This window comes from Pan troglodytes, chromosome 1 (assembly GCF_028858775.2).
Source record: "Pan troglodytes isolate AG18354 chromosome 1, NHGRI_mPanTro3-v2.0_pri, whole genome shotgun sequence".
Taxonomy (NCBI): domain Eukaryota; kingdom Metazoa; phylum Chordata; class Mammalia; order Primates; family Hominidae; genus Pan; species Pan troglodytes.
The window spans coordinates 225,833,274-225,852,932 of NC_072398.2; the positions used below are offsets into that span (position 1 = coordinate 225,833,274).

The 19,659-nt window shown below is 59.1% G+C and overlaps 1 protein-coding gene across 7 annotated transcripts in view; it reads left to right on the plus strand.

Moving 5' to 3' along the window:
- Positions 1 to 19,659, plus strand: part of CHD5 (chromodomain helicase DNA binding protein 5) — a 79,703-nt gene that overhangs the window by 9,179 nt on the left and 50,865 nt on the right. For 6 of the 7 annotated variants that reach the window (XR_010148419.1, XR_010148421.1, XM_063787016.1 and 3 more), the window contains exons 2-6: positions 3,088 to 3,215; positions 11,841 to 12,020; positions 15,971 to 16,089; positions 16,792 to 17,030; positions 19,183 to 19,307. Coding sequence is in view for 5 of the 7 variants with exons in the window: in XM_063787016.1 (XP_063643086.1) it covers positions 3,088 to 3,215; positions 11,841 to 12,020; positions 15,971 to 16,089; positions 16,792 to 17,030; positions 19,183 to 19,307 (791 nt within the window). In the remaining 2 variants the exon portion in view is untranslated. Of the gene's footprint in view, positions 1 to 3,087; positions 3,216 to 11,840; positions 12,021 to 15,970; positions 16,090 to 16,791; positions 17,031 to 19,182; positions 19,308 to 19,659 lie in introns of those variants that run through there. The other variant, XM_054662072.2, reaches the window with a different exon arrangement.

Here is a 19,659-nt window from a genome sequence, read left to right on the forward strand (position 1 = left end):
GAATTTCACCAGGCAGAGGCCCTGGGCTGTGAGGTCTTCTGGGAACGGAGCTGGGGTCTGTCCATGGGCAGAGGGTCTAGGGCCTTGTCCTTGAAGGCCTGTTCTGGGCGTGGGTTAGGGCCAGAGCAGGGGTCCCCCTTTGTCCTCCCCTTACCCACGGGCAGATCCCAGACTTCCTTCCAGAACTTCTGGCAGCCACCTGTGCATACCCTCATCCGTTCTGTTGGTCAGGCCACCAGTCAGTGACCATGTGCTGGGCTGGGTTTCCTAAGTCTGGGACCACCCTGCCGGAAGGGGACAGCTGGGAGGAAGCAGGAGGGAGAGGCCCCCCCTTGAGATTGCATCAGCCAGAGCCCGTTACATAAGCAGTGCTGGGCACCGCCAGGGTGTGGGGGTGGCTCTGCCCAGGCGGTCTCCTGCGGTGGCGGGGGAGGCGGAGGCCCGGTGGCGGAGCGGGCAGTTGTGGACTGGCATCCCATCAGCTGCCCCACCACAGACAGCTCCCCGCCAGCCCTGCCACTGCCCCACCGACACCTGCTCTGCAGGACGACTCTGAGGGGGTCCCTGTGCACGTTTTCAGCTGGTTTGAAAAATCCCCGCCTTTCCACACTAGTGATCAGAGGAATGGGGCGGGGTCAGCCGGAGCAGCCCAGCCCCTGCCCCTGGCTGCTTGGGGCCTCACCCACATAAACCCACCTGGGGCGGCCCTTGCTGCTGGCTCCCCTGTGTGCCCTAGCCCTCCACAGGGTGCCCTCCCTGTGTGGGAGCCCCAAGCACCTGGCCACCCTTGAGGGAGGCCCTGGTGCAGAGAGGCACCAAGACAGTGGTGCAGCCCCCACCTTCCACTGGTGCAAACACCTTCCACTGGTGCACATTGGCCCCGTGGGATGCAGGGGTGGGAGGGGCGTCCGCTCAGCCACCAGAGCCACCGGTGCACCCGAGGAGTGGGGACAGTGGGACTAAAGCTGCACCCATAGTGTGGGCCATGGGAGCCCCAGAGACCCAGGGTAGGAGCCCTCCTGTCCCCCTTTCCCCGCTTAGGACTCTCTGGGGGTCCCAGGCCGGGCGGTGGGGGCCTGTGTGGAGGGTGGCAGGTGAGTGTTGGGTGCACATGCATGTCTGTGCGTCTGCATGTGGCGAGTGTGTCTGAGCGTGTGGGCCACACTGGGGGTCGCCTCGAAGCCCTTTTGGTGACCCAGGGGTCACCAGTTTCACCAGACTGCCTGGGTTCGAACCTGGCTCCAACACTGCCAGCTGTAGGTGGTTATGATCAAAAACTTCCTCGGGGGAAGGGGCTCTCTGTCTCTAAACTTGATCCAGCAGGGACACTCTGCCCCCTTCCTGGGTGAAAGCCTCCTGGTGGCCCCAGGACCTCTCGTCCTCCTCGGGGTCCCACTGGAGGCAACCCTCAGGCTCTGAGTGACACTCCCTGTTGTGTCTCCGCTGTCACAGAGGGTCAGGCCTGGGGTGTCCATGGCAGAGGGTCTGAGGCTGAGGGGCCTCTCTTTGCCCCTCAGCTTCCCCTGAGTGCTCCTGAGTGCACAGGGGATGGTGGAGAGCGAGTAGGACAAGCTGGCTGGGGCGCTGGGGCCGCAGGCTGGCATGAAGGGCCGGCTCTCTCGTGGGCCCTTCTAGAGGACTCTTGGAGGTTCTTCCCTTCTGGAAGCCTTCTTTGCCCCCACGGGCAGAAGTGTCTCTACTTTGGATGGTTTGATTCTTGCTGCTGTGCCTGCCAAGAGGATCCTCCCCACAGCCCCTCCACAGCTCATATCTGGTGCGTGGGAACTCCTTTTCTCTATCCTGATTTCCCAGATGAGCGTCAGACCCCAGGCTACTGCCGCCACAGCAGGGGTCTCACGTCACACCCCCCAGGACATGTGGCAGCCCTTCCTCTGGGTTGGAGGTTGAGGGAGGCAGACCTGGGACTGTGGCCAGTGTCGTCAAACATACTCCCTACCAGAGCCTGCCCGGCCAGGGCCCCCTCGGCCTTTCGAGTCAGTGCAGGTGAGGTGAGTCCTGAACACCCACGTGTGCTGGGCACGGCGTCTCTCTGTGGACTGTCACAGCTTTCTAGTGCCCAGCTGGAATGCGCTTGGCTTCCCGTTGTGAGTGTGTTGGAGGTGGGGGAGTGCGGACCTGTGTGCATGTGTGTGCACAGGTGCGGGATCCAGGAGGAGATACGATATGGTCTTGGATTCTCCATTAAGGTGGCATCCTGTCAAACCCATGGGGTATCCTGGCATCTTCCTTGCTGAGTTTGTCCTGCAAACCCCTGGGGTCCTCAGGTTTGGGGCTTGAGTGTCCCTGTGTTCCACAATTCTCTCTCTCTCTTTTTTTTTTTTTTTTTTGACGGAGTCTCACTCTGTTGCCCAGGCTGGAGGGCAGTTGTGCGATCCCAGCTCACTGCAACCTCCACCTCCTGGGTTTGAGCGATTCTCCAGCCTCAGCCTCCCGAATAGTTGGAATTACAGGCGCCCACCACCACGCCCAGCTAATTTTTGTATTTTTAGTAGAGACGGGGTTTCATCGTGTTGGCCAGGCTGGTCTCAGACTCCTGGCCTCTGGTTATCTGCTCGCCTCAGCCTCCCAAAGTGTTGGGATTACAGGCGTGAGCCACTGTGCCTGGCAGGTCCAGCATTCTCGAGCCACCTCCTGGCCACACTGTGGTCCTCTCTCTGGAGGGAGAGATGGGCCTCACTGAGGTCTGTACTCTGCTCTATCAGCCCCGACTCCTTCCTGGTAGAGATGCTCCGTTTCTCCGGCAGTGATGGCAACAAGGCAATTCTGTTTGTTGTTCATGGAGGTTCAGTTTTCTGAACACTGTCTTATCAGGGGCAGGTGGTTATTGTCCCATTTACAGAGGAGGGAAGGAAAGGCCTGGAGGTGAGGTGATGTCACACAGTCCCTAGAGCTGGGGCTCCTGTCCTGTGTTCTCTCACTTCACTGGGTTTGGGGAGGGCAGGGCAGCTGTGACCTGGCACAGTTGGGTGTCTGGGGGTCCCAGCTTCCCCAGGGCTGGCTCTGTGTCTCCAGGGCTCTCCTGGAGGAAGCTCAGGAGTAACTGCTGCCACCTTCTGATTTTTCCAGAAGAAGAAGATGGTGGTCTTGAAGCCTTCGATGACTTTTTCCCTGTGGAGCCCGTGAGCCTTCCTAAGAAGAAGAAACCCAAGAAGCTCAAGGAAAACAAGTGTAAAGGGAAGCGGAAGAAGAAAGAGGTGAGGGGCAGCACCTGCGCCAGCGAGCTGGGGGCGGGTGGGGTTGTGGCTGCGTCTGCCCGGCCGCAGAGGAGGGCTGGGGTCCCTGGACCTTGGAGTTTGAGGGTTTCTGAGAGCTGAGTTTGATGAAAAACACCATAACCAGTTTCTCGTATGAAGCGTTGTGCACGGAAGCCTTTTTAAGACGTTGCTGAGCTGTCCTGTTTCCGGAGCAGGATGTCGGAGCGTCATTTTTCCTTCCTCCCGTTGTCCTGTCCTGTGCGAGGGACAGGGCTGGATTCCATTGCCACGGTGCCTCCCTACCTCCCTGCCCCACTCCCTGCTCCGTAGCTGACTCCGTCCCTCTAAACTGAAACCTGATGAAGTGAGTTGGAGAAGAGAAGCAAGGCCCCATTTAGGGACAGTCACCTGCAGGTGACCTCTGGATTCCCGTCACTTTGTCCCTGGTTCTCGGCTGGTTCTGGATGGGCGAGGCTGCCGCATGCTCCGCTGCCTCGGGTTGGCAGGGTGTGACGGTGCGAACACGTCCCTTGTCTTCCCACGCTGCTGACACATTCCGAGTGTGCTTCTCTGTGCTTCACGCGGGCTCACTTGATCCTCATGATCAACCCTGGAAATTGGTGGCATGGGAGGGATGATCGCTGGTTGGCAGATGGGGAAACTGAGGCGGGTTTGCAGCTTAAAGTCCTTCCTACTTGGTCTAGGACACTGAGGTCTGCCATTTCCTCACCATATGCTGTCTGCTTCCTTCTGGGCGTCTCCTCTGATCCTCCAAGCCACCCTATGTTGAGAGCAATGGCAAGCACCTCACTTCACAGATGAGAGCGGGGGCTCAGAGGTGCCCTGGCCCAAGGTCACACAGTGACACAGTGGTGGTGCTGAGATCTGAATCCAGGGCTGTCAGCTCCACCAGCCGCCCCTGCCAGGAGTGTTTCTCCCCTCCCACCTGCCCCGGGGGGACCTGAGGCCAGCTCTCCACCTTTCTTTCCCCCGCCTAGAGGGGACTGGCCTGGCCCCACCTTGCAAGTGAGAGGCCCAGGGAGGTAGCTGGTGAGGCGGAGTGGTGGTGGGGTGAGGTGCTAATGCTAAGGGGGTGCCCTTGGCAGCGCTGGGCCCGGATCTAGGCCTCCCTGCAGAGTGAGGTGGGGAGGTGGCTGCCAGAAGAGCTTAGGGGTGGGTTTGGGGAGCTTGTCCCAGGCTGGAGACGCTCCGTGCTGTGAGGGTTTCGGGAGGGCCTGTTGCGGGGGGTGCACCATGGGCCTCTTGTCCCGTGAACAAGGTGAGATCACTGGAAGGCTTCGAGCAGAGGAGGGACTGCTATGACATGACGTCCTGGCAGGCTCCCCTGGCAGCCCTGGGGAGGGAGAGATGGTGGTGGCGGGGGGCGAGGGTCCCTGCCTTCGCCTCTGGGCCTCGGGTCTGTGCCCCATTTCCACTTCCCCGGCTTGTTCGGGTACTTGGAGGCATTTTGGGGGGCTCTGAACTCTACCTGCAGCCTGTGGTTCCTTTTCTGGTCTGGGTGTCAGCCTGGGGATGTTGGGAGGGCAGAGCCCGCCCTGGACTGTGTCCTTGGTCCCGACGGAGTTCAGGGACTGCTGGGGAAAGGATGGGGCTGGGAGGTGTTAGCCCCAACCCTCTGGCCAGAGTTGCCCCAGGTGTGTACCGCCCCTGTGCTCTTTGCTGGGGGTGGCAGTCAGCACCTCTCACCGGCCCTTCTCTCCTGGCCCCTGCCTTGCGGGGCTTCTGCAGCCCTGGGCTCTCCTGGGAGAGCTTCCTGAGTGTGCTCTGACTGTGCCCCACGGCCCCCTGGTCCAGAGCCTGTGCAGCACCCCCACTGCTGCCACTCCAAGCCCCTGCCCCCACCCCCACCTGCTTTGCAGCCAATCCAGGCCCTTCTGGTCCTCCGTGCACACACGTGTGTGCATGTGACTGTGTGTGTACCACCCTGTCTTCCCCTAGAGAGACCCTGGCCCCTCTGCCCAATTCTGCTTGCCTTCTCTGTTGCCCCTCAGCTCTGTGCCCTGTCTGGCACAGTGTCGGGGATGGATGTGTGTCTGTCCCTTCCCGGCAACCCCCCCTTACCACTGGGCCAGCATGGGGGCTGCATGGGGAGGATTTGTGAGGTGAAGGGGGAACCCGGGTCTGTGGAGCTGGGTGTGAAGGCTCCTGCCTGGCCCATCATGCCCCAGAGACTCCCAGGCCTGCACTCTGCGGCTCTTGCATCTTCCCCGGGGTCTCAAAGAGGGTGAAGCTCCCTGTCCCTGTTATTTGATGGGGAAGTGGAGATAGGACAGGGGAAGCGGGGAGTGCGTGCCTGGAGGCTCCCACAGGGAAGGAGAGGCTGTGAGCCAGCTCCTTTGGGAGGGGCTCCCTGAATTCCCTGCTGCAGCCCCGCCCTCCTCTTCTGCTGCCGTGGCCGCTGTCCCCTGGCCCCAGAGGTCGGTCTTTGTGCTGGGCAGGGGGTAGATGGCTCTGGAGCTGCAAGGCCCTGGGATGAAGACACCGAGACTGTCTGGTGGAGGCTGTAAAATCTTGCTCTGCTGCCATCCCCGCCCTCACTCCTCAGACCTGGGCTCCATGGGCTCGGGGTGATGTGGATTTTAGGACCCCGAGGCCTCGTGGTCCATGGCAGGGACTCCTACCTGTGCACCCACTGCCCACCTCCTCTGACTTAGAAGCTGGGTGGGAGTCTAGGCCAAGAGGGGCAGTGTCACCTGGGCCTGGGTCTCAGGCCACTGGGCTGGGTGGGCCTGACTTCCAAATGCAGAAGAAGGACCCAGTGGGGTGCAGCAGAGACCTGTGGGAGCCCTGTGGGAGCCCCCATCCTCCCCAGATAGGGCTGGCTCCCCTCCCGTCTCCTGGGCTCAGGGTACAGCACCAGCCCTGGCTAGGAAGGAGGCTTGGGAGGTGGGCAGCGCCTGGACAGTGGCGAGGCCTGGGGGCTGGGGGCCAGGGGGTCTTTGAGACCTGGGAGGGCTGGTTCTCTGACTCTCTCATTCCCGGGGCCATGATCACGCTGAGCCTTCCCTTTTCCAACTGGCCCAGGCCTTCCCTCCCGCTTCTTTCTCTGACAATATGTTTTTGTTTTTGTCCAGGTCTTTATCTGTCTCTGGCTCTTGTCTGTCTGTCTCTCTCTGGGTCTCAGACTTGGTCATTCCCTCTGGCCTGTGCTTGGTGTCCACCTTGGTAACCTCTCAGCATCTCCTCTCTCTCCTTTGCCGTCTTTTCTCTCTTCCCCCTGTACCCTCATTTCTCTCCCTCTCTTTGATTTGCTCCACCCCTTCCTCACCCTCTCTCCTTCTCTCTACTGAGATGCAGCTCTGGTTCTTGGAAGGGGAAGGGGGCTGGGATGGACAAGAGGCCTCCAGAGGTGCCCCCTCCCCTGCATTTGAGAGCCTGGCTCGGGCCAGCTGTCAGATCTTAGGGGGTCTGGAGCACACTGTGGCCCAGCTGCCGGGTGCCCCTTTGCCCACCTGCCTGGCAGACTAGGAGCCCCAGGATAAAGACAAGGGAATTTCACCCCTCTGCCCCTCTCTGCCTCCAACCAGGTGGCTCCAAGATGACGGGGTGAAGGGGCCAGGGCAGGTGGGCCGCAAGCAGCAGTTTGTTGGTGGGGGGAGGCCGGCAGCAAGTCGTGGATTCTGATTTACATAAAATAACCGGGCTGCAGCCGGAACCTGAGCATATGTAGATGAAGCTCCCTGTCAGACCCTAGCGAGCGCAGGAGGGAGAAATGATTTCAACCTGTACTGCAGCGGTTACCATAGCAACCAATTATTCAGTGCTAAATTATAACTGTTTATAACACTCGTGAATGGGAAGGCTCCTATTTCATTCTTCCCTTTTCCCTCTCAATCTTGAAGGACCCCAAATGGAGAATGACCCACTCTCCGCACCCTTCCTTATGAGTTTAAATGTCTCCGTTTTTAGGAGATGCGGTGCGTGTGCGGAGCATCGGGCCTAGAGGGAAGGGAGATGGAGGTGGGAGGCCTCTGCCAGGAAACATCTGCGGAGCTGGGAAGGAGGAAGGGTGGCGGGACTGTCCATTGGGATCCCCAGGGCTGCGACCGCATGCTGTGCCCTCAGCAGGGTGGGGGCTCAGAGCAGAGACCCCTCCTGCCTGCCCCTGCCTCCTGGCACACATAGGCTGGGCATAACATTCAAGGCAGCTTTGCAGGTAGAGTTCATGTGGGGACTCCACATCCACTAAGATTCTTCTGCTAGCTGGTAGGGCGTCCCCTGTAGTCACGCCTAAGGCTGCTGCAGCCGAAAGGTCAGTGCCAAGGTCGAAGGCCAACTGTCATCTGTATCTTCATGCCTGCAGTGTGGTTTGATGGCCCTCAAACCTTAGGGTTGGGTTGGTTCGGGGGCTTAGTTAGGGACTTATTGGTCTGTGTCTCTGTCTCCTCCCCTGCACGTGGCTTGGTCTACGAGCCTCTCAGTATGTTTTGAGATACTGAACTGTGAATCTGCCTCTGGTTCTTGATCATTTCTTTCCTTCTTGCCGCTGGATGATGCTCCGTCCCTCCAGGTCCTGCTCATGGGCCACTGCTCTGCTAGGTGTTTTCAGAACTATTTGCAGCTTTCTCTGCAAGAAGAGATTTTGGAAAAACACCACAAAAAGGAGGCCTAGTTCTAGAATGTCAAAACAGCTGGATGCAGGGTTCTGCCCTGCACCCCCACCCTCGGCCAGCCCCTGGTAGGGGAGGAGGGTTCAGGTGATATCTGGTGCAGGTGGGAGGCCCAGCTGTGCGGGCTCCATGTGGTGGAGGCAGGGCAGAGGCTCAGGGCAGGGGAGGCAGGTGGGGACTTGGGCGTCAGACCCTTCTCATCGACTGGGCTTTCCCCAGTGCAGGTGGATGGAGGAGGGAGAGAAGTGCACCTGCTTCCAAGAAATGAGGGCTTTGCTGGCTTGCCTGAGCCCCAGTGGGTGACAGCAGGGAAGGGGCCACAGATGGGCAACAGACATGCCTGACGTTGTCTGAGCCCGTTCTGTGCTGAGGGTCTGTGCCCTCCTGCTCTGCCACTTAACCCTGAGCGGACGCTGGGCGAGCCCTGTCAGTGCTGGGCTCATGGCCTTCTGCCAGCCCTACTCTTCCAAGTTGGCATGCGCTGCTGCTCCTGCCAGACAGTGGAGGCTGCTGGAGGTGCCTTCCCCTCCCTATCCCTCCCTCCCTCCGGCTCTCCCTGGGCCGCCACTCCTGGTCTCCCCTGCAGGTCGCCGAGGGGACTGCTTGCCATCAGATGCTGGGTTGGCTCCCCGTAGATGTTGCCACAGCAGCCCCTTCTTGTCCAGGTCCTGCTCCCTCTGTACCGCGTCTCCCCCCAGCTGCTGGCAGCCTCTGTGCAGTTGGCTGGAGCCCAATCCCGACAGCAGAAATGTGGGGGTGAGCTTGGTGTGTCCCCTCCAGCTTGTCGTCCTGGCTGTATCTTTGGCTTCCATGCAGAACTGGGGTCATCGTGGGTTGTTTGGGCATTTTCTGGGCATTATCAGAATCCCAGCGGCCTCTGGTGTCTACATGTGGTCATGGTGGTGTCAGGGGGGAAGGGTCATTCTGACTGCAGCCTGCTCTGGCTTGGCCGAGTCCCCTGCCCAGGACACAGCAAGGCGGCCCAGCCCTGGAGACCTGGGTGCATGTCCCATCCCTCCCCTCCACCCTGGCTCAGAGCCCTGCTTCTCTGTGCTTAGGTTTCTCCCGTGTCACAGATGTTCAAGGCATTTTCTTTTCTTTCTTTTCTTTTCTTTTTTTTTTTGAGATGGAGTTTGGCTCTTATTACCCAGGCTGGAGTACAATGGTGCGATCTCGGCTCACTGCAACCTCCGCCTCCCAGGTTCAAGCGATTCTCCTGCCTCAGCCTCCTGAGTAGCTGGGATTGCAGGCATGTACCACCATGCCCAGCTAATTTTGTATTTTTTTTCAGTAGAGAAAGTGTTTCTCCAAGTTGGTCAGGCTAGTCTTGAGCTCCCAACCTTAGGTGATCTGCCCGCCTCGGCCTCCCAAAGTGCTGGGATTTCAAGCGTGAGTCACCGCGCCCAGCCTCAAGGCATTTTCTTACAGTCTCCCTGGTTCTATCCTTTCTGGCATTCCCAGTTCACAGACGATGAAGCTGAGGTTTAGCTCGCCACAGTGACTTGGCCAAGTCTCAGGCTTGCAAGGGGCAGAGCCTCCCTGGGGAGCCCGGGACTCACTGGCAGGCCACGTAGGATTAACCGTGGGTCCCTCGACTTCATCCTCGGTAGGTTTGTGGGGTTTGCTGTCTAGCAGCTGAAGGCCACCCAGGGCCCCTTCCTCCGGCCAGCCCCAGCCTCTGTCCGTGGTGCTGAAGTTCATGGCGGCCTCTCTTGTCCTTACCTTTGCTGGGGTGAGGGCTCGGGGAGAGCGTGTCTCTCAGATCTCCTGAAGGGCGGTCTCTTGAAGCTGGCCAAACTCTGACACCCTCAACGGGACATGGACATCACTGTCTCATCTCCACCTCCCCAAAGGACCGAGGCCGAGCCTGGGAGCCGTGGCTCCAGGGCCCAGCATCTCCTCCAGCCTTGAGAGCAGGCTCCCAGCCAGTGGCTGCATCAGTATTCCCGGAAACACCCGGGTTCCGTTAAAGCAAAGAGCACAGAGGCCCTGCTGCCTGGCAGCTGGCAGCGCCGCTGACTCTGGAGGCTTAATGGGCTAAGAGGTTTGGGAGCAGGGAGGCTGGTGGGCAGGGGAGAGGGAGCGGGGCTTCCAGGAGAGGAGGGAAGTGCAGGCAGCCTGTTGGAAGGGGTGCTTCCCAGCTGGATGTCAGAGGGGGCCCCCACCTCCCCTGTCAGTGACCGTCTCCCCCTCCACTAACTGTTGGATGTGCCTGTTTGGAGCCACTCTCCTGGGAAAAGGCAGGTCATCCCCTCTTGACAGTGTGGCCTGAAAGGGCAGAGTTGGGCTGGGGGCCTCCCAAGACTATCCAGGGAGGCCCCCTGCCTTTGCTGCCTCCTCATTCTCTTTCCTTCTGCCACCCTTTCCTTTCCTTCTCCCTCCCTCCCTCTTTCCTTCCATCCTCCCTCCTGGCCACTGCTGTTTCCTGAGCTCATTTTTTATCTCTCCGGTTCTGTCTTAATCTCATCCCATGCCTCTTCTTGCTCACCCCGAAAACAGTTAACAGCAGTCCTGCACATGGCAAGCCCCGCATGCACCGGGGATCATGGCAGTGCTGCCCGGCCCCTCCCTGGGAAGGGGCTGTGGAGGGCTTCGCCAGTTGACTTGCGTCTCTAAAGGCCACAAGTAAACCGCTTTCTCCGAGGGGCAGCACCTCTCTGGTGGGGTGCTCTGGTTGTAAACGCCCTTATCTCCATATAAATGGGCCATTTTCTGCCTGTACAGACAGGAAACTAAATCAAGGAAGCCAAGCTTAAGAGCTGCCTAAATTACCTTGTCTCATATGGAGAGGAAGCGGCCAGGATGGGGTGGGAGAGGGGGAAGGTGGGCTTGTGCCGTCCATAGCAGTGTCTGCAGAGTCCGCACATGGAGAAAACTGTGATGTGCCTGCTGCATTAATTACAGGTTTCACCTGACGAACGCAGTTCCATGGGATGTGAACTTAAGCAGAGAGCTGTGGCGCTGGGGCCTGAGATGCAGCGGCCCTTCCCTGGCTGGGGCCCTTCCCTGGCTGGGGCCCTTCCCTGGCTAGGGCTCTTCTTCTCTGGCTGGGGCCCTTCCCTGGCTGGGGCTCTTCCCTGGCTGGGGCCCTTCCCTGGCTGGGGCTCTCCTTCTCTGGCTGGGGCCCTTCCCTGGCTGGGGCCCTTCCCTGGCTAGGGCTCTTCTTCTCTGGCTGGGGCCCTTCCCTGGCTAGGGCTCTTCTTCTCTGGCTGGGGCCCTTCCCTGACTGGGGCTCTTCCCTGGCTGGGGCCCTTCCCTGGCTGGGGCTCTCCTTCTCTGGCTGGGGCCCTTCCCTGGCTAGGGCTCTTCTTCTCTGGCTGGGGCCCTTCCCTGGCTAGGGCTCTTCTTCTCTGGCTGGGGCCCTTCCCTGACTGGGGCTCTTCCCTGGCTGGGGCCCTTCCCTGGCTGGGGCTCTCCTTCTCTGGCTGGGGCCCTTCCCTGGCTGGGGTTCTTCTTCTCTGGCTGAGGCCCTTCCCTGGCTGTGGCTCTTCTTCTCTGGCTGGGGCCCTTCCCTGGCTGGGGCTCTCCCTGTGCACTTTGTTTTTTGACTCTGGGACCACATCCTCCACCGCCAGCTCCTGGGTCCATGCCTCGTCATGTAAAACTAATTCAGCCCCCAAAGTCCATAGAAGCCCGATGATGACTGAAGCAGAGCCTGAGTTCACCCGCAGGGCTGCTGGAGTGGGCTGAGCCGAGCTTGCAGATGGAGAAGCCTGCTCTCACGAGAGCCTCACCTCGCCTCACCTGCAGGTTCTACTGCTTCCTGTGGTGTAGACACTGGGGACAAGACTTGGCTCAGGCTGGCTTGGGGTTGCCCCTTTGGCTGGACTTTGGGGCTGAGCTGTGAGCAGTGGCTTCTGATGATGAGTGGAGTGATGGGGATCGGTCGATCCCCAGCGTGGGCCAGGAGGTAGCTCTCAGGGCCGTCCTGCTGCCCAGGACTCTGGATGTTCCTGGGGCCTCTGTTGCCCTCACTGTCCCCCTTCTTTTCTAGGGGAGCAATGATGAGCTATCAGAGAATGAAGAGGATCTGGAAGAGAAGTCGGAGAGTGAAGGCAGTGACTACTCCCCGAATAAAAAGAAGAAGAAGAAACTCAAGGATAAGAAGGAGAAAAAAGCCAAGCGAAAAAAGAAGGATGAGGATGAGGATGATAATGATGACGGATGCTTAAAGGTAACTGTGGAGGCCTGGCTGGGGGGACAGAGCGACATCCCCCTTTAAGGGGGCTGAGCCTCTTGCCTGTATGTTCTCTGTGTGTGTGTGTGTGTGTGTGTGTGTGTGTGTGTGTGTGTGTGTGAGTGATGGAGTCTCACTCTGTTGCCAGGCTGGAGTGCAGTGGCCTGACCTCGGCTCACTGCAACCGCCTCCCAGGTTCAAGCAATTCTCCTGCCTCAGCCTCCCGAGTAGCTGGGACTACAGGTGCGCGCCACCACACGTGGCTAATTTTTGTATTTTTAGTAGAGACAGGATTTTACCACGTTGGCCAGGATGGTCCCCATCTCTTTTTTTTTTTTTTTTTGAGACGGCATCTCGCTCTGTCGCCCAGGCTGGAGTGTAATGGCATGATCTCGGCTCACTGCAACGTCCACCTCCCGGGTTCAAGCGATTCTCCTGCCTCAGCCTCCCGAGTAGCTGGGACTACAGGCGCCCGCCACCACACCTGGCTAATTTTTATACTTTTAATAGAGACGGGGTTTCACCATGTTGGCCAGGATGGTCTCGATTTCTTGACCTTGTGATCCACCCACCTCGGCCTCCCAAAGTGCTGGGATTACAGGTGTGAGCCACTGCGCCCGGCCTCCATCTCTTGACCTCGGGATCTGCCTGCCTTGGCCTCCCAAAGTGCTGGGATTACAGGCGTGAGCCACCGCGCCCAGCCTGTTCTTTTTTTTTTTTTTAGAAGGAGTTTTGCTCTGTTGTCCAGGCTAGAGTGCAGTGGCTCCTGCCTTAGCCTTCTGAGTAGCTGGTACTACAGGCACGCATCACCACACACAGCTAATTTTTGTATTTTTAGTAGAGATGGGGTTTAGCCATGTTGGCCAGGCTGGTCTTGAACTCCTGGCCTCAGGTGATCTGTCCGCTTCGGCCTCCCAAAGTATTGGGATTACAGGCGTGAGCCACTGCGCCCGGCCTGTTCTCAGCCTTCTGACCCGAGAGCCTGAGTCCGAAGGGCCAGAGTGTCCTTTCCCACCTGACCTGCAGATGGGGCCGTGAGTGCATGTGCTCTCGTGTGTGCGTGTGTGCATGCACAGTAAGGATGGATGAAATTTAGGGCTCAGTGGCAGAGATCGTGCAGCATCTTGCTAATGTCCTGGCTGCTCTGCCAACAGCTTGCCCGCACGAGTGAGCAGCTATTTCTAGGGGAGAGTGATAGATAGTGTGAGCTCAAGTTTAGTGTCAGGAACCTCTTGCTTGGAGCAATTCGGGAAAATAAAACAACAAATGGAGTCTTTGCCACAAGAAGTGCTGGACAGCTTTGTTTATGGTAGAAAGGGAACTTGTGTCCTGAAATCCTGCCCAAGCAGGCATTCCCGGAGTCTCCTACTGCACTTGGGGCAGAGCAGCTACAGAGATGGGCCAGCTCTCCCCTGGGCCCAGCATCCCCAGGAACATGGGAAATGATGTGAAGGAAGCCAGGCCTTTATGGTCATGCTGAGGTGCTCCGGAGTCTCAGAGGCTGCACCCTGGGGCTCCTTGGGAAGGTGGAGAGGCCAGGGGTGAGGCTGGTGGACAGGCAGTGGGTGAGTGACAGTGCCACTCAGGAACACTGTGCTCCCTTTGTTCTTTTATGAGACACCAAGGCTCGGTTTGGGCTGGTCACGGATTTAAAGATAAACGCTCTGTAAATATTAGTACAGTTGCTGTTGGGTGAGGCAGAAATCATGAATGTGAATAACTGAAGTTGGGAGGTGCGGGAGGAGGAGCGATTCTTCCTGACGGTGTCCTGACACCTGGGGTGATTTCGTGAGTCAGTGGAGTGTTGTGAGTCACCGGAGACGGATCGTCGCTGCGGGGCTGACAGTTCTGAAAGCTTCACTTAAGAGAGTGATTCAGGATCACCCCGTAACAGTATCATCCCCTCGCTCACCTGCTGCTCTGCTGTCCTGGGTGGGGACCAAGGGGTCCGTGTGCCATCAGGAATGGCCATGTGTGTCCACGGGGGCAGGTCAGCCACAGAGGGGGCCCCGTGTGAGGAATTCTCTGAACTGTCACAGAACAGGAGGCAAGAATGGGCTCTGGAGGCCTCCCGCAGCCTGGATGGGCAGACTGGTTCTCAGTGCTGGGAGACGCTCAGGGCAGCCTCCTGTTGCAGGAGCAGAAGCCCAGCTCCGGGGCCTAGGCAGTAGAGGGACGTGTGGGATCAGGGCCCTGAGAACTAAGAGGCAAGGGGCTTCGGGGTTGTGGGACCCAGTGGTATTATCAGAGGCTGTCTCTTTGCATCATTCACTCTGCCTCTGCTGTGGCAGTGTTGGGCTCAGGCCAGGCACCCTCCTGGCTGAGCATTCTTGTGGCTGAGAATGAGGGCAGCAGCAGCTCGGGGCTTCTTGGCCCCTTCAGCAGGAGGGAGAGCAGGCCTCCCATGTCCAGGTATGCAGGCAGGAGACCAGCATTCCCCCTGACTGGACTGGCTTAAGACATGACTGGCCTGACCAGACTTTGGCCTAGGAGTGGTGTGTACTGATTGGCTTAATGTATCAGGTTGGGTGGGGGCAGCTCAGGGCTGCTTGGAAGAAGTGGGGTGTCAGGGAAGGAGGAAAAAGGGTGGGTTGGGTGCTAACAATTGCTAACACATTTTGACACACCCTGTTCCAAGCACCTGCACTAAGTCATTCTGTTCTGCAAGGCAGTGTGCCATTATCTCCATTTTACAGATGTGGAAACTGAGGCAGGAAAGTTAAGTAACTTATCCACCTCTTACCACCGGTATGTGGCAGAGCCAGGATCAGAACCAGCCCATGCCACATCCGGCCCCTCCCTTTCTGAGCCCCGCCAGCCCGGGCCTGGTCATCTGGTCACCTGACCCCTGGGCTAGCTCTCTTGAGAACTCACTGTGCCCCTGGGATGTCCCCCCACCCCAGGCCTCAGCAGTAGTTGGATCCTCTCAGGGCTGTGCCCCCGGGATATCCCTCCACCCCAGGCCTCAGCAGTAGTTGGATCCTCTCTGGGCTGTGCCCCCAGCTGGCCCATTGTCCCATGCCCCTGCCCCAGCAGAGTGCACTTTCCTTTCACTGGAAACTGGTAGTGGCCTGTCCTTCACAAGGGCTAACGTAGCTATACCTGGCACCCTGGGGAGGCCTCATGTCTTTTTTTTTTTTTTTTTGAGACAGAATCTTGCTCTGTCACCCAGGCTGGAGTGCAGTGGCGCCATCTCGGCTCACTGCAACCTCCGTCTCCCGAGTTCAAGTGATTCTCCTGCCTCAGGCTCACAAATAGCTGAGATTACAGGCACACACCAACACACCTAACTAATTTTTGTATTTTAGTAGAGACAGGGTTTCAGCATGTTGGCCAGGCTGGTCTCTAACTCCTGACCTCAAATGATCTGTCTGCCTTGGCCTCCCAAAGTGTTGGGATTACGGGCGTGAGCCACCACCCCTGGCCTGGAGGCCTCATGTCTTTCTAAAGTGGCTTAGGCAGCCCTGGAGCCCTGCACCCTCATCAGGGACATCTTCCCATCTTCAGGCCACTGTGCTGTCCTGCTGTCCAAATCCCCAGAATGCAGGCCCCCCAGAGGGCAAGTTCTGTTGTCCTGCCCTGGTGTCCCGAGGCTGGTCGGGCAGCCCTATCTCAGGATGGGGGCCTGGTCTCAGGCATCCAGTCTCCTTGCCCACACCTGGCTGATTTCCCTTTCTGGAAGTTCAGGGCACACACATGGCCTCTCCCCAAACCCTGACGTCGAACACTTGGCCTGCACTTCGTGGGCTGGCATCTGAGACGTGGCATAGATTGGGGGCTGCGGGGCTTGAATGTTTCCTAGGGTGGGTGAGAATGGTCTGATTACATTGCAGACACAACCCCTCCTCTTCCCCCTGTGCCAAAGCCTCCTAGGCAGAGACCCTGGGGATGGGGGTGCAGGTCGGAAGGCCCCTCCACAACTCTACCTCTGGCCTGGGTCTCTGTAGGAGCCCAAGTCCTCGGGGCAGCTCATGGCCGAGTGGGGCCTGGATGACGTGGACTACCTGTTCTCGGAGGAGGATTACCACACGCTGACCAACTACAAGGCCTTCAGCCAGTTCCTCAGGTGGGCGGGGCACTAGGGCTGTCCTCCAGGCCCGCACATCCTCTGGTGGTACCAAGTCGGGAGGGAGGCCGAGGAGTGAAGCCCCGGCACCTGGGGTAGGGGTGGGCTCTGTCAGACCGACTGAGCAACCTGGGGGAGCTGGAGGGAGGGGGCAGGACCCCTTCATGTTAACAGACCGCCAGGCCTTCCCTTGTGGGCCCTGCCTCTCAGCCCTTGAGTCTCTTCCCCTTGGGGAAGGTGGTTCCAGTCTTTCCTGGGGGGTCTTTCACCACCATGGCCTCTCAGCTCTGGTAGAGGTGGGACGGAGACCCCGAGGCCCACTCTAGCCCACCTGTGGCCCCACAAGTCTTGCAGGGCCTGAAAACCCAATGAGAAAATCACCAACTGTGTGGACAGGAAGCTGGGGTGTTTTGGGGGTGGCCTGTGGGTGTGGACAGGAAGCTGGGGTGTTTTGGGGGTGGGCTGTGGGTGTGGACAGGAAGCTGGGGTGTTTTGGGGGTGGGCTGTGGGTGTGGACAGGAAGCTGGGGCGTTTTGGGGGTGGGCTGTGGTCAGTGGGTTTCCCGCCTAATCTCTCTAATCAAGAACCTGGGGCTGCTGCCATAGATCGCACGTGTGGCAGAGGGGTGGGCCCTGCCGGGGGTCGGGTGGGCCTCTCATCTCACCTGGCCTTGCCCTGACCCTCCCGCCTCCCCCCCTACAGGCCACTCATTGCCAAGAAGAACCCGAAGATCCCCATGTCCAAAATGATGACCGTCCTGGGTGCCAAGTGGCGGGAGTTCAGCGCCAACAACCCCTTCAAGGGCAGCTCCGCGGCAGCAGCGGCGGCGGCGGTGGCTGCGGCTGTAGAGACGGTCACCATCTCCCCTCCGCTGGCCGTCAGCCCCCCGCAGGTGCCCCAGCCTGTGCCTATCCGCAAGGCCAAGACCAAGGAGGGCAAAGGTAAGGCTGGGGTTGGGTGGGCACCTGGTCCCGCTGGGAAGAGGTCCCTTTCAGACCCTACAGGAGAAGCCACGGGGCAGACGTGGGCAGGGAGGGGCAGCTGGGGCGCTCCTAATCGAGGGCTCTGTGCCTGTGTGACCTTGGATTGCCCGGTCCTTTCTCAGCAGTGAGGCAGCATCGTCGCCTCTTTTGTGCCTGACTCCCTTTTGGGGTTGGTGGAGAAGCAGAGGCGATGATGTGGGCAGAGGTCTGGGAGGTTTGAGCCTGGCCAGCCAGGAGGTGCCCCCGACGTGGGCCTGGAGGGAGGGCGGGACCAGAGGTACGCAGACTCCAGGCTCCAGCCTGGCTCCAGCCTGGGTTTCTGGGAGTTGGCAGGCTCTTGGGTTTGAGCCTGTGCCGTTTCTGGGGAGGAAGAGGAGGCCCCAGTCGAGCCCGTCTCTTCTTCTTGTCTGCATACCCACTGTGTGCAGGGTTGTTCTCCAGGCCCTCGGCCAATGTGGAGCATGGAGGCCCTGCCCCTCCAGCTTTAGGATCCGGGAAGCAGGCAGGAGTTGGAGGGACTGGGCACGGCCAGGTCTCGCTTCCCAGGGAGGCTGTTCTGGGACAGGCCTGGAAGGAGATCGAGATCCAAATTCTGCCTCGGTGGCAGGGCGTCTGGGTGGGGAGGATGCAGGCAGCAGAGGCCCCCTGTGACTTGAAGGCCCTGGGGAGGGAGCTTTCTGGGTGCAGGTTTCTGGCCTTTTGGAGGCTGGGGACGTTGATCTCCCCAGGGCTGTCAGTCACCTGCAGCTCAGCTTTCCTGGGTGCCCTGATTTGTTTTGTTTTGTTTTGTTTTGTTTTGTTTTGTTTTGTTTTGTTTTGACAGACTCTCACTCTGTCTCCCAGGCTGGAGTGCCATGACACAATCTCTGCTCACTGCAACCTCCGCCTCCTGGGTTCAAGCAATTCTCCTGCCTCAGCCTCCTGAGTAGCTGGGATTACAGGAGTGCACCACCCCACCTGGCTAATTTTTTGTATTTTTAGTAGAGACAGGGTTTCGCCGTGTTGGGCAGGCTGGTCTCAGAACTCCTGACCTCAGGTGATCTGCCCACCTCGGCCTCCCAAAGTGCTGGGATTGCAGGTGTGAGCCACCGTGTCTGGCTGATTTGGGTTTTGATGGAAGGGGCTGAGGGGGCTCCGGGGATCCCTTCTTTCAGCCCCAAGGAGCTTTAGTTTCTGGGGTTCTGTGTCTGGCATCACCATGCCAAGTCTCTGAAGGGAGCCTGGTGGGTGAAGTGACAAGGGTCAGAGTCTGTTCCCTGTCCTGCTCCATCTGTCTGGGCCATCAGGATCTCGGGAGGGGCTCCTGGCCCGCCCCTGTCTGCCCAGCCTGCCTTGTTTTCTCGTTTCCTCTCGCGCTGCAGCTGCTGAGCTATCGATTCCATGAGCTGCTTATTCAGAGCTTGGAAAATTGAAATAGATTTTCCGCGGCGCCGTGGAGGGTGCAGCTGGGCTCCTAGCTCCATGTCCGTGTGTGTGGTGTGGCCAGAGGACGGCCTGGGGAGAGGCTGCCTCTGTGGGGTGTGCATCCCTGCCTCCAGGCCCCCCTTCCTTCCTGGGTCATTACTCCCCAGGTAGCTAATTGCCCTGTGGCCAGCTCCATAAAAACAGCCTCAGCCCTGCTGGCCCTTGCTGGGGTTGACTGGCAGAGGTGGGGCAGTCTTGGGTGGGACCAGCATTGCCTGGCTGGCAGGTGGGAAAAGGCCTTTTGGCTCCAGGACATCCTTTGGGGGCTCAGGCATGGACCACAGGTGGGCGGCTGTGCCTTCAGTGGCCCTGCTGGCTGTGGGGGATGGCTAGTGCCTCCTTTCAGTGGTTGGAGATGGTATAGGGGATCCTCCCAAAAGGGCCACATTTCTGTGGGTCGTGGACAAGGGGCAGCAAGGCGGTCAGGGCAGCCTCCAGTCAGAGCCGTCATCTGGTTTTTGCCTCACTTGCTGTGTGATTTTAAGCAAGGGGTTTACCTCTCCAAGCCTCAGGCATCTCATCTGAAACGGGGTGATGGTAGAAATGACCCTTTCCTTATTGGGTAACCGAGAGCTCAGTGAGATGATGGCAGGAAGCAGGCCGTCAGTGGTGGCAGTGGTTGGCTATCATCACTGCTGTTTTTCAGGGCCTGGAGTGAGGAAGAAGATCAAAGGCTCCAAAGATGGGAAGAAAAAGGGCAAAGGGAAAAAGACGGCCGGGCTCAAGTTCCGCTTCGGAGGGATCAGCAACAAGAGGAAGAAAGGCTCCTCGGTGAGTGTGTGCGTGTGTGCGTGTGCGTGTGCGTTTGCATGCGTGTGTGTCTGCACATGAGCACGCAGGGGCCAGGCGAGGGCCTTCAGTTCATTACAAACTAGCTGGGGCAGGTCGCACCCCTCCACTATTCTCCTTCCATCCTACATGCAGGTGTGCTGGGCCTCAGTTTCTCTATTTGTGTGATGAGGAGTTTAGATTGAATCCTTCCAAGGGCCCTTCTAGCCTGGACTCTGGGCAGGGAGTGCTCCCCTGGCTCACCCTCCTGAGTGGGAGCTCAGTCCTGGCTCCTGCTGTCCACAGCTGCAACTCCATTTGGGCAGGAGGTGGAGGGATCTGTCCTGGTGGGGCC